Below are 15,040 nucleotides of genomic sequence, written 5' to 3'. Positions count from 1 at the left end.
CCAAGGGATTACAGATTTGATATACGACAATAATTTATTTATTAAAATTAACGTCAAACGCAACGAACGGATTATTCGGCTTGCATTTATTTTATAAAGCGTTAAATGTTTTGGCAATAATATTTGGCTGGCCCGCGGCATCGGTGCTTATTTTTGCGGAGTACAGAATATTCCGCCGGGTAAACAATCGTATTGTCAACCGCAGTTCAGTGAAGCTCGAGGCTAGGCGGTAGGCAGCGGCGTACAAGCTCGCTTTCCCCGTCAACAGATTATTATTTCACAAAACGCGATCGTTCTTTGCGAATAATTAGCATTTACACAATAAACAGCGACGCGCCGCGCCGGATATCCCGGTGTAAAAGTCGTATGTCAAACGAAAGATCCGAATTTCGAGCTCACTTGAATTGCCCCATCTCGCAAATGTAGAAATTTTAAACAAGGAAATATTCTTTTTTTCCACTGCGATACAAACGAAGTATTCGAAAACGTGAACCCAATTACAAATCTAATCGGGCGTTCCCCAATATTAATTCCAAATATAAGCGTAAACAAATCAGTACCGCATCCTTCCTTGGAGGACAGAAATTCTCTGGGTGATAACAACAACAATAAATGAGCTTTAAAAATAAAGGATCCCCCCGAGATGGAGAGCTGAGGGAAGAAAGCTTATAAAAATTGCAACTGGGAAAACACCAATTCACATAGAACGACTTTCCTCCACGAGACCAACACTCGACTCGAACTACGATGTCATCAATGTCGGAGAAGAACAATAATAAGCACGAAAAAAGGACAACTTTTCTGATACAGATATCTGAAAATAATAATATTAAATCAAAATAAATGTATTGGATGCAGATCGCTGATATGTCGAAATTTTTGCAGAATTTTATTATCATCACGCTTGAACGTCTTACATAATTATTTCAATTTTTCAAACATAATTATTTTCATATCTATGTGTCTGTAGTAAAATTTTTAGATATTTCAGCAAAATCGTTTTTTCTGTGCGTGAATAATCTGTAATTCCCGAATAATTAACTAGTGTGATTAACGATTTATAAGCCACGCGGTGACTATTTTGATCTCATGCAAAATTTATTCATTCGCGATAGGAAACCGACGTGTGAGAAATGAGAATTATAAATTATTATTTTGTAATGCTTATTATGAACGATTAAGTATTGTTTGTACATTTTGTTTTGCTATTTAAATTTTTTTCCAAGTTGAATCTTCCACCATTACTTTCAAATTGAAAGAGCAGAGTAATATGTGAATATTATGAATTGGGTAATTCAAGTAACTAAAAACTCATTTTTCAATAATTATTTATTCAAAACTTTTAAATAAAATTGCAATAAGTTAAACAAACCTATTTGATACTATTTACTTTGTATGTATTTATATTAATAAAATATTTTGAAACAGTGAATTGATTCGTTTTGGTGCTCATTTTTTGTATTAATGTCACTTTATGCCTTTTTTGTGATACGAACGAATTGCTGAATGTGTTCCGGTCATTTGAACAATATATCTCAACAATATTTTATATTTTTATTTAATATAAGCAACATATAATTACAAGAATATAAAATAAATGAGAAACAAATAATATAAATAAAAATTTATCGAATTACGCTTTATTTGTATGTTGTACATACTGACATTTAAAAAAAGTCAGGTACAACTAATGTCAATTTTCTATCAAATTGTGTAGCTGATAATAATGCAATCATGTAATTTTATTTGAAATTTTTATATTTTTATAAAAAGATTTATTGCAGAATATTTTATATCCATTATATATACAAATTAAACAAACATTTTTATAATATCTTTTAAGGATTTCTTAAAATTGTATCATCAGGAATTTTATTATAATAAATTATATTAATGTAAGATTAATAATTAATAATAGAATAAAACTAATAATTGATATAAATAAAAATTTATTAATTGTAAAAATAAATTTTATTTCGACATCTTTATCTTCTCACATTATTTTTATTTATTAATTATTAAATATTACATTCTTTTTTCAAAAAATAATAAAATAAATATTATTTAATTTTTAGTTCTTTGAATTATTATTCATAAATTTGCTGCTTTTTAACAGAGCTATAATCATTTTTTCATACACTTTAAGTAAAGTTTTATTTTCGAGCCTTTAATTTTTTTGAAAGAATAATATTAAGACAAATTATAATATAACAATTGTTTCAATTGTTTATAAATAATTTTATGAATAGTTTTATATACATAAAAAATATTACCCACGTGAAATAAATATAATTAAAAGTAATTATTTTTAACTACCGACCTTTTTGGGTTTATTTCAGTAAATATAATTATGATATTACAATTAATATCTTGAACAATATACTAATCACACAATTAAAATTTAAAAAATTAAAATAATTATTATCTGATCTATCATTCTTAATTAATTTTTAATTAATTCTAATTTGTTAAGATTTCTCTTATATAAAGCACTAGAAATGAGAAAAATGAGAAAAATTCGGAGAAAGCAACATTGACATTTAGATGTGACAATTTATTCAAAGTAAAAAATAATTTGTAAAAGACCAATGGAGCTGGAGTTTTAATGCCTTTTTATTAATGTTGAGGTTTCAAACTTAAGAGCACCGTAGTAAAATTAAAAATTTTCAAAACATTATATTATATTTGACAAAATATTATATATGATAATTTTTCCATTTTCCTCTCTCTCCCTTCCTTTTTGTCTTGGATCGAAAGCTTGTGATACTGTTGCTCTTTTCTAATTATGACTCCGCGTTTGAAACGATTTAAAAAGTTTACACATAAAATTTACAAAACCTTTTGCTTAAATTGTACTTTTGACAGCATGTTGTAAAAAGGTTTACAATTAATTAGCAAGTAATGATCTTCAGACGTTTTGGCTTACTTTGAGCCATCCTCAGTGCGAAATCAAATTTTGACAATGTACAAATTGTATTCATAGCGATTCAAAGCCAGATATATTTTTAATATTGACTATTTGCACGATGTAATAACAAGGATATATTTTTATGTTACAGATCAATGTAACATTCAATGTTGTTTACAACTTCGTTGATACGCTCTGATACCAGTGAGCGACAAATTAACTTTTACTTTATATTGACGTAATGGATCTGTGAATAAAATGTTGCATTAAATATATAGTACACAAAATGCATGGAATATATATAATATGCATTTTGTGTAATAGTAAAATGTAGTTCAACATTTAAAATAAATATATAAATTTCTACTTTTATACGTGTATAGTGTAATATTTAGTTTAAAGAAATAAGAAAATGCCGCTTTCAAAAGCCTATATTAGTATCCGTAGCTTTTTTTTTAATTAAATAAATATTAATAAAATGTAATAATATGCAAATTTTAATATGTATAAAAAATATAAATAGATATAAATTATGATTAAACCATGTTTAACATAATACAATTAATAAAAATTAAATCAAATTGTAAATAGACATCTAAAATTTATATATTATGTCTATGTGCAACATGTTGTACACACATTATACAAAATACTAGTAATTTATTTGAACTTATTCATTATTAACAATCGATGTTAGTTTCTTATTTAACTTTTACGAGATTTTATTTACTTCTATATGACTTATAATATTATAATATTCTTATTTACTATTTTATTATTTTTATTAAAGGTACTAAATATACTCATACAATCTGTTAAAATTAACTGGGACTCCAAATTTTAAATTAATAAAATAAAAAAGCAAACGGGCTGTATAAATATAGTTAAAAGCATTTTCTCAAGACCACCACAGGCAAATGTACAAAATTGTGTACATACAGAGTACAATAGCATGTATTAACAAAGGGATCAAATTGAGTTTTAAAAATCAATTTTCTAATTATAAAATTTTTTGTACGTGTTAATTTCCATCAATTTAATTTTGTTATTGAGTTCTGTAATTTACAACTTTACACTTGTAATGTACTATTATCAAATGTTTCCTTTCTCGTCCACGTAATTTTACCATTTTAATTTTTCTACACACCGTCTGGATTTTATATGATTTTTCTGTCTACATAATAAAATATAAAATATGTTTAAATTTGCTACAATATGTTACAATCTGCTTGGTAATTTTTAGCATCCAATTTATTAAAAAATGTCTCTTTTTTATTTAAAAACGTATATTTAAAAAATTCCTATTGTTACTGATGATACTTAAAATAGGTTGTCGAGTGTTGTTGTTCCAACTTTTCGCTAAATATGGTAAAACTTGTAACAAATTTTGCAATAAAATATAACAGAACATTTTTTTTTGTGCAGACTTGTTTAGCATAACTATGAATCAAAGGATTAATTAAACGCGTTACTAAAAAATACGAAGTTGTTTGATTAATATTCTTGTTCCTTCCCTGACACAATCGACGCGCGCGTCTAACAAACGAGCGTAATCATCTACAGGCGATGACAATTAGCCGGCGGTAGAAGGAGCTTTTCTTGCTATCGATTTCCGGCTAGACGCGGTAAGAATAATGAGTTGCCCTAAGTAGACGTACAATACCGGTCAGAATACGGGTAGAAGTTAGAAGAGATAGATGTACAGTACTTTTTCCGCAGCAAATGTATCGACCGAAAGTGCGCATGTAATCAGAAAACGGAGATGAAAAGACGCTTATCGATTAATTAAATCACAATTCAAACTTCTCAGATTTTGCGAGTTAGCAATCTTCAACGCGAGAGAGAAAGAGAGAGAGACTCACATATCACACATCGTATTCACGATTCAGTGCACTTGGCATGCAGCGTAACAGAAATTTGCATAAGCGCGTTTACGCAAGAGATTGTTTTAAAGTAGGTACTAGGAGTAATTCTCCCGGCTGCGTTATACCAGAAATGATTCTGGTAGGAAATTGGCAATATGACAAATTCTAAGGTAGATCGAGCAAGAGTCACTTAATTTATTTTAGAAAAATAGAATTTTGTTAAAAAAACTCTATTTAATAAAGTGCCTTTGCGACTTTTTAAATTTAACTTGCTAAATTTTCATCCGTGTTACTCCTTCCTCATTTACTTTACATTTTTGTCACTAAATATTACTTATAATAAATAAAAATATAAAATACTGATGAGGTACATTTTAGATGGCCAGTACACATTCAGAATCTCTCCCGTATGAGTGATGACATGGTGAAAAAGTAGGGTTACAAGAAAATGTTTGCTATATTTTGAAAGAATGCTTGCCGCTCGGTTTCCTCGGAGAATAAAGTGTCGCGGTCTACGTGATGCCACTTTACCTTCCGTATATGCAATGCTATCCTTCATCGGCACCGACGACAAAACCGCGGGTGGTTTTTATTAAAATGTCGAAATCTCCCCCCGTCTCTCCTAACCCCATGCGCCGCCACTGAAGAAATCAATTCAACGCCGACGACGATATTACCGACCTTTTCTCATCCCTCTTCCGACCCCCGCTGGCATCATTCTCGCCCGAAATTTCGATTTCGTTTGAATCACACGCGCTCGATATCGACTCACCTGCCGGATGAGAAAAAGGAGGGTAGGACGCGGAAGTTGGATGACGCAAGGGGAGTGAAATATCCGGGAGAGGGGGGAGAGTGATCGGCGCGATGTCCTGAAAGGGTTGGAAATGGAAAGACGTCGCATAGGTTAGCGACGCATTTAGATCGCTGCGCATCCCGATTTCAGCCGTAATCCGTAGGATCCCCCTGTAACCTGCAAGGACGCGCGGATAGATCATTTCCATTCCCTTTGCAGCACGAAGCGCTGTGCATCTCGCCGTGAATAGGCAGCATCATCCTCCTGAATTGAGTTGTTGGGAAAGTAAAGGCAAGTCGCGAGCTCGCCAAATATGTGTACGTTCCTTCACAATGGATCGTTATTACGAACGATCGTTCACAAAATCTATAGAGATGATTAACATTCAGAGTACGACTGAATTGTAGGTGAGAGAATGGACTAAGCTGTAACAAGTCGCGCAGTCAGGGTGGCAAAACACGATTTATCATGACTTTACGTAGATTGATATTTTTTTGAAGTGAATGTTCACCCTGCAGAAGTGAATTGTGAAACCTTATTATATAGAGTGATAAATTGCACATGCTCACGTTGCCAGATTGACATTTTACTCCAAAGAGCTTAACAAAGTCCCATTCTATTGTTTAACTTTGTATAACTCAAAACGTATGGTCAAAAAGAAAATAACAAATAAATAACAAAAAAACACTCAAATAAAGGTATACCTTAGTAGCACAATACATTGGCAAATATTGGCTAAGCTTTGGTTATATTGAGAATGCATTGGCCAATGTTTTTCAATATAACGCCAATATTGGTTATAAAATATTGATTCCAAATTAGAATGCAATTAACGTCAAAAATGAAACATTGATTGGTTCAACATTGGCCCAATGCTGAACCAATATTAAACCAATATTGCGTTTACATTATTTCCAATATTACGCCAATGTTTTTTGCTACTAGGGTATATGAAGAGATAAGCTCGAGTTTAAAAAGAATAAAAGAATATGCGTAATTAAATGCTAAAATAATGCTTGAAAAAGCTTTGAAATGCTTTTAAAAGCAAAAACATATAGCAATATATTTCAGCAATAAATTATATATTGGCATAATAGCACGATCGCATAACAGTGGGCCACTAAACAAATAATACAATAAGTAATTACTGGAATTCATTACCTAATAACAGATACTACATTACGTAGCCATTACATTTACGAGAGCTAATAACAACTTTTCCTCTACTCGTTCGCTATTACTATTCAATACCGATCCGCATATTGGATTAATACTATGATATTATTACTTTAATGCTGGTCGAGTGTAGGGCTAATTTGATATTAAACTTATTTTTCGACCTTACCAATATCAAATAATTTAATGTGTTCCATTCCGAATGGGATATTCAAAAATTCTCCACTGATTGGACGTCATTTCTCGCAGCTTCAGACGTGCTTATTTTACGACCAAAAGGAAAAGAAAATAGAAACACAGTAGAATTTTCTCCGCTGTTTATTTTAGGAAGGAAAATAACTCTGATCACGTCGGATTGATTGATATCGTATGTTTTACCGGGTACACGCTTTCCGTTGGCCCGGCATTGGGACCAACAATGATCGTCGATCACCCCAAGAATCGACTCTTGTGATATATACGGCATGTGCACCTAGATCACGTGGACTTTAACAATGGCGGATCCTTTGCCGCGCGAACAATGCACACGGATCGGAACATCGGGAGTCCACTCGTCTTTGCTTAACCGTTTATAGAACGCGATAGAGTGCGAAGAATGACGGAGAAAGAAAGGAGGCTTTCTCTTGAGCGGACTTGCACGCATTGATCGAGGGTGAATTCTAACGTTCGGATTAGATTTAAGGACTGTCCGAACATTCATTGCCGTTTCGTCTGAACATTATTTTCGCCTCAAGTTTAATACAGTAGTAGTATAATTCCGGTAGAAAAATGTTTGTACATAATCAGATCTAAATATTAAATAATTATACATATAAAGCATATCCATAAATTCAATTTTACTTGACAATCTGTGTTCGTTTAATTTATTTTTTAATTTCTTCAATTCCGATTATTAATATTTTACTCTGAAATTTCTATTAGAATATACTTCAAATAATAGTTGTAGAATAATGTTTGCATAAACAAATACCGAAAAACTTCAAGTAACATTACATAGAAAATATTTGATGTAAAATTTGAAGCTAAATACATATATTGTTAAGTTCGATGACGTATTTACCGCTCAGAAGGAAGAGTCCGCAGGCTACGAGGGTCCTGTGATCGGAATAACAATGGCCGATCATGGCCGACACCGTCGCAGCAAAGATTAGAACCGCGGCGACCACTTGGAACGGCGCGGAGATTCTGAAACAAGAAGATGCGCTTTTAGATAATCATTAAGAATAAGGAGTTTGCGACTCATATATGCATAACGCAGCGTATTTCAAGTTACTTTTAAATGTTCTTTTACTTTCCGCGTTTCTTCGGAAAAAAAAAGACGATAACGACAGTGTGCCGTCTCACTCTTGGAATCAATGGCAATTTATAGCACTTTAAGCTGCTGAAATGTGACTTTACGTCGCACTATTTTTTTCGTGCGCGTCAAGCTGCAAGTAAAGATCGTAAACACAGGAATAATCGATCAAGAATAGTTTTACAAGGGTTGAGAGCAAATGCACGGGGCGGTGTCTGTCACGAGAATCGCAATTTATCTATCGCAACTTTCTCCACTTAAGATTCTGCACACAAAGTTGACTCTCTGAACCGGATTTTTAATTTATCGAATATGCATTTTGTAGACTTTCAAAACTCTGCGAAGCACGAGAGTGTGACAGATGCACTCAGTTTCTCGGTGTTAAGAAAATTCTAAAGCAGATTCTAAATTATATTTTCTTTTATTAGAAAATATTTTTTAATTAGTTTCACAGAATTTTTATATTCTGTGTAATGTAATGTAATGATAAAGAAATGAGCAAAAGGTGATTTTTATACTAATAAAAAAGTCCTTTCCAATTTTTAAAATTTTTAGTATATTTAAAAAAATTGTTATTAAATTGATATTAGTAATATTGGTCTTTGTCCTTCTTATCTTAATTGTATAAAAGAATTTCAGATTCTGTAAATCTAATTTAAACAAAAAAATGTTAATAATTTGATTTAAAATTCTTTTAAGAAAAGTAAAATTTTGATTAAGACAAATTTATTTGTATTGGTTTTAATCAATTAATTTCTATTTAATTTAATTTTGTATACAGGTTAACAGAATTTGTAACATAACTTCAGTTTTATATGAATATCATATATTGATGACCTTTTGTCTAATAATTTTTAGAAAACTTGAGACTCTTTACATACATATTCATAAATTTACTATTAAAGAAACATAAGAAAAAATATAATAGAAGAGTAACTAAAATTATATCTATTAATAAGTTATATTTTATATAAAATCATCTTTATAAAAAAAGTGTAATCCAATAAAATAAGAAAATAATCTAGAGAAAATATTCCCAAATATACATTTAAATCATAATGACATTTGGTACTATCTGTACCTGTGGTATTTTATGAAAAAAATTTTATAAATTAAAATCATATTTATTCTGTGCAATGGTGAAAGAAAAAATAAATGTTTGTGCAAGATCATCAATTAAACATAAAATACCTAAATATTTTGTTTCTTTTAATTAATAACTGAATTAATAAAGTTTTTAACTTATTGTATTTTTCATAAAATTAAAAAACTCTATTTATGTGTAATTTTGTTTATAAATTATGAATTTCCATTTATATTTTGTTTGGTTTTGTACTTTATTTTTTTAAATATACTTGGAAACAATTATCATTTTAATTATACTGATTTATTAAAACTTTCTCATCTGCTTAAGTTGTTTTAATGACAAATTTATAAAAAGACCCATCAGGATCTTTTTGATTCTGACTTTCATTTGATATTAACATATTCCATTAATATCTCGAAACATGCCTAGATCAGGAGAAGGGTTTAAAAAAACAGAGTTTATTTCTAGTTCTAACTATAAGGAATATAGTGCGTTTATAACTCAAATTTATTCCGCAAAAAGAAGAGAAAAAACCGAGATTTGCGAAGGAATATCGAGTACACTTTCCGAGTGGAAAATTCAACGGAGACGGCGTCTATAGATCCACGAAACGTTTCGCGAAATTCCTGCCATGCTCGCTCCACCCTTAATGCTCAACCCTCCTTCTCCTCCTCCCCCCCCCCCCTCCTTCCGGGCTTCTCGCGTCGTTCCCCGTTGCGAATGTAGCCTGCGCCCTACGGAGGAACGCGAGTCGTTACATCGCGCGAGGGATTGCCGTTTGCAGGTGGATGGAGGACGACCGCCACCGGCGGGAGACGAATTTCGAAGCCGCGCTATAATACACGTATTCGTAGCTATCGGGGTAAATGGGGCATACCGGGTAACGGGCGCGCGGCGGCTCGCCTATCGACCTGCACCGACGAACGTTTAAGTCTCGATCCCGCGGCAATTTCACAACGGGACGCGGCTTTCTCGTCGGGTTCCAGGGACTCCTCTTGTTTCCGCTTGTCTCGGCTCCAAGCATCTGGATATCGATGATCGTGCGGCACTCACGCATTCATGATCGAAATACAGAGCATTCGTGACCGAATAAAGAGAGTTATTTAACAAAAAACATTTGGTAATCTGTGAGTCCAAAGGGGAAAAACAGTAAACTTCGAAAATACATACAGGATGATAATCGGAAAGTGTGCTAAAACTGAACATCTGATATTTTATAATGAAGTAAGCAATCCATCGACACATAATAAACTAAACTATATCAGTTTGTAAGAAATCGACAAAAATGATAAAAATAGAATAAAAACTTTTATTTAAGAAAAGTAAAGAAATAAATTAAATTAAATTTATTATAGATTAAGTTGACAAAAATACTTATTAAAAGAAAAATTACAGCTAACACGAGCACATTTAGTGTTGAACCAATGTAATTTTATTTTTTTATTAAAGTAACGTTTGTTTTTAATTTAAAAAATTTTTAATTCTTCTTTAAAAATAGTGTATTCTTAATAACAGAATATTTATACCCAGCGCTATTTTAAATATAAAATATTCTTAAATCAAGACATTTTTTATATTTTTTGCGTATACTTATATTTTTTTTATTTTGACGTACATACATATTCAAACGTATATACATGTTTTACATTTATTTTAATTCTTTCATTGCCATTTCTTCTGCATTGCTTTAAGTTATAAATCAAATTATAAATAGAATAGTACATTCTTGATTTTGGCATAAATCAAGTAGATTATTTAAAGTCGACTAAAACTACTAAAATCGATTGCAAAAGAATTTTCAGTTAGTCAAGACTGAGCTATATTATAATAATTTCCCGTGGAGTTTCGCTCGTAAATAAATCATTTTGCGTGAAACGTACAGACCGTTGGACCGCTGCCGGAACAGTTTGACGAAATTAAGCTCACTTTTGGCGCTTCTAGAACTCAAGGTTTCAGAGCGTAAAGCTCGAAACTCTCGGCTTGTGTGCACGCCACAATGCAATCGCGCGTCGTCTCGCAGTTCCGTCGCCGTGCGGTAATACCGTGGAATCGAATTATGCGGCGTCGCTCGCCGCGGGAGAGATGGGAATTAATAGTTTCGGTCGGCGAGGAGAAAAGCTACTACGAGCGTCGACGTGGCGATGAGGGAATAGGGACGCGCCGGCGTTGTATTCGCCGATGGGACCGGGGGTATGGATATTGGGCAGTTGGCTGGCGAGGACCTGCCTAGCAATAAATCAGAGCCGTCTCGCGGTAATATACTGCTCGGTCAGCCTGTTTAACCGTAATAAAGCGCATTGCTCCCAGAGCGACTGCAGGAATCGAGAAGTCTCACAAGACACGGTTTTCGATGTTTCCGTAAACTCCGCGGGATCGACCGTGTGTTGTGTCACAGTATTATGCATTTGTGATTTGTCTCGTAATTTTGAATTTTAATAAAATATTGCGTACGCTTAGTCTTTTGAGTGCTAAAATTTGCTATAAATGCTTCGACTAAAAATCAAAAATTTTTGCAGGATTTTGATCACCGAAGTTTAAAAAAGAGAGCGGCATTTAAAAATAACAAACTCTTGAATGGTAGAGAATTATTTTTACAAAAGATAGAATACAAAATCACATAATAAAATAGCATTAAATAAAAATTGTTTCAGAAAATATTATTATAATTTCGCACAATACAATTTTCACAACGATTTTGTATCAATGATTTCAACTAAATAGAAGTAGCTTTAAAATTATTGCCATTTTAAGAATTCATCGTCAAAAACATAATAATTTATCCTAAAACGACTTTTACTCGATGTCACTTTGATCTTATGATTTTGTATTCTGTCTGGGCGGCGCTGTTGAGCCGCTTGAATTATGAATCTTGCCGCGTGGACATGGTGGATACGATTTTGTACGAGGGAGTTGAAATTCGTTGAAGACATAGTTAAGACGCGATTAAGCTCGCTTAGAAGTACGTGAGGAAAAATTGCTGGGAGAACTTCCTAGGAACATCGTTGTGCTCGGTTGTACCTTGAGGAGACGAAGTAGGAGAAAGTTTTTTTCCAAGCGGGCGACAAATATCACTTCCATCGCGATTCGATAGCAATCGAGGGAAAACAAACGCTCGCTCGAGAGGCCGAGGATGGATTATTCCGCCGATACCGTCGCAATCTTTTTTTTCGCGTTTTCTTTCCGCTTTAAGCTACCTTTTCTATATGCTTTTTTTATATACCATTTTTCTTTGTCAAATATTAAAATTTTTTTTCTTATTTAAACAGTTTAGCAAGCCCAAGATTCTCAATTTTTGCTTGCTTATCGGATTCAGATTTTTCATACCTAAATGTTTTTATAAAGACAGTGAACTTTATTCTATGTATAACATTTTACATATGTAGGTGTATATAAATACATTTTGCCATCTAAAAGTTCGAATTATGTAAGAAACATATAATAAAGTATACTAAAAGTTATTCGTATTTAAGATAGTGTTTTAAGTATCTTCTTATACATATTTTGCATAAAAAAATGAAATAATTCCTCAAAGCTAACGTTTTCAAATTATAAACAATTATTATTAAAAAGATAATACAAAAAAATAATTTGACACCTCTATAACTTATTTTATGAATTGTAATGAGTACCGTACAATTGTGTATTTAGACATTTCCTAAAACATTTTTCAATTTTTTGATAACTTATTTTATAAAGTCTTAAATTTGTATAAAACAACTTTGCTACATACATAATAAATTTTGCACAAAACTATATTTAATTCTTATTTATAAAAAAATATAAATTTATAAAAATAATGAGAAATATTTCAAAAAACGTAAGATTTTTGGGAATTATTAAAAATATATTAAAAGTATATTAAAATATATTAAAAATATATTAAAAGTTTTGTCTAAAACTTTTTTTATCTTACTGTTTTAATAACAATAAAAGTTTTTAAAACTTTATAAAAATTTTGTAATTCTAATCCTCTCATTTTAATTATTTTAATGGATTAATTCTTTCTACTTCTCTTTAAATCTTATGTATTATTAGATTATACATACAGAAGGTGGATAACGTTTCGGAATTCAGTTTATGAATAAAACTGTATAATTTTTTTTTCATAATTGGCATCACTATAAGTGTGTTATTATTTTTAACATAATTGTAATTATTATTATAAAAATAACTATTTTATTTACTTAATTATTTTACTATGCAATTACAATCGTAAATATTACATATATTTCTATCAGTGTAGAACCATAATAAGGTATATACATTATTTCTAAAAAAAAGATCTCTTATCTGAACAGCACACAATAAAATTATTCATTGACAAGAAACTTTCGACAGCCGCTGTATATCAAATGCTGATCGTTAACTGCCGCTTAGTCTCTTATTTCTTCATCATTCGCCAGCGCGGTCCTATATACGTCTAAAATACGATCTCCACGAGGAGGAAAAACGCTCGGCTAACAGGCGAAAGACGTTCACGATGATCGGGAGGGGGTGCATTACACCATCGACCGCAGGCATCCCTAACGTTTGCTCCTCGGAGCCAATTTGGACAATTTGACGAGCGACCGATCGGTAATACGGCGCCGCCATTGCCCAGTTTCGAAGTGCCCATCCCGATGCGTAATGCCGCATAACCGTTCTGCATTACATACGGGGTGTAGGATCGGTATGCGAGTGCTACCCTCCGCGCTCCTCCCTCTCCCCACGTCCCCGCGCCCGGGCAAGCGCGCACCGTCATCCACCCACGTTCCTTCCCCCTCGCTCCTTCCTGGAAAGCGAGAGACGGAGGAGATAGGGGCGGCATGTATTTCGCTAGGTGAATAGCCGACGCGGTATGTTCCTGGCTCGACGCCAGGCCGGGGTAACTATCAGCGCTACCACATTAATAGAGTTTTATTGTTATTTACGGGCGAGAGAGGAAGGGGCGTCCCCCGACGCGCCCTTTCACACGCGACATCCGCACACAAACACATACACACACATTCATGCACGTGTTCCCCGTTATAATAACCCGTTACGAATTAATCGCCGCGTTCGATTTATTTTATTACGCGCTACTTTAAACGCCACTCGTGCGCCCGTTGCACCCGACCCCGAAATACACGGCCGGCGCGATTCCGTTTGTCGTTCGTAAATCGCCCGAGCGATTGCGATACGCGCGATAACGCTCCGCGCTTCACGAGCGGACGGGGTATTATTAGACGCGCGATGAATCATTTTTTTGTTGTTAATCCTCGTGTACGAGGTGTCTGTCGTTCCGACAATGCTGCACGCGTTTCACGAGCAGAGCGGGACGCTTTCGGTTTGTTTTTTTTTTCGGAATTTTATTATCGACGAAACTGAGAGAAAAGTATTTAATATTTTTGATTACAATAATTGAATATTAAAGCGATTACGGTTGATATTTCCATTTCTATAATTATTATTGCTATATATGAAGAGAATTTTCTATTAAAATTTTTTCCCAGAATATTGGTAGCCTCCAAAGCATTACATTAGAATTATAGTAAAATCCAGTTTTATGTCATAGAATAGTTTTGTTAAATTTTATTACATACTACTGAATTTTGCGAAAAATAAAAGGAAGTGTCGTTTCACGATTGAAACAGATTTTGGCGGTTAATAATATTTTCATATTAAATGTAGCTGAAGCTAGCAGCCAAAGGCAGCAGCCAAACGTCATATAAGCTTTTCCAGGGGAAACCATTCAGACAAACGTTAAAAATTCTTTGGTTTTTATTGGCGATCGTTATTAATTGTTTAGTGGTTTTTTAAATTGTTAATTACGTAAGTCAAACAAATACAAGGAACGCTGTGTTTAACTTCCTACAAAAAAATTATTTGAAGTCTAAAACAACATAATTAACAATATGTTTCTATAAAGTTCAGGTGATATAATTAATTAGAACATTTT

The 15,040-nt window shown here is 32.7% G+C and overlaps 1 protein-coding gene across 2 annotated transcripts in view; it reads right to left on the bottom strand.

Annotated features, from left to right (window-relative positions):
- Positions 1-15,040, bottom strand: part of LOC105833124 — a 171,464-nt gene that overhangs the window by 41,287 nt on the left and 115,137 nt on the right. For both annotated transcript variants that reach the window (XM_028192833.2, XM_012674589.3), the window contains exon 4: positions 7,803-7,927. In XM_028192833.2, coding sequence (XP_028048634.1) covers positions 7,803-7,927 — 125 coding nt within the window. The remainder of the gene's footprint in view (positions 1-7,802; positions 7,928-15,040) is intronic.

Source organism: Monomorium pharaonis, chromosome 5 (assembly GCF_013373865.1).
Source record: "Monomorium pharaonis isolate MP-MQ-018 chromosome 5, ASM1337386v2, whole genome shotgun sequence".
NCBI classification, from domain to species: Eukaryota; Metazoa; Arthropoda; class Insecta; order Hymenoptera; family Formicidae; genus Monomorium; species Monomorium pharaonis.
The sequence above is the reverse complement of the archived record's forward strand: the minus strand, read 5'-3'. Positions and strand labels throughout refer to the sequence as shown.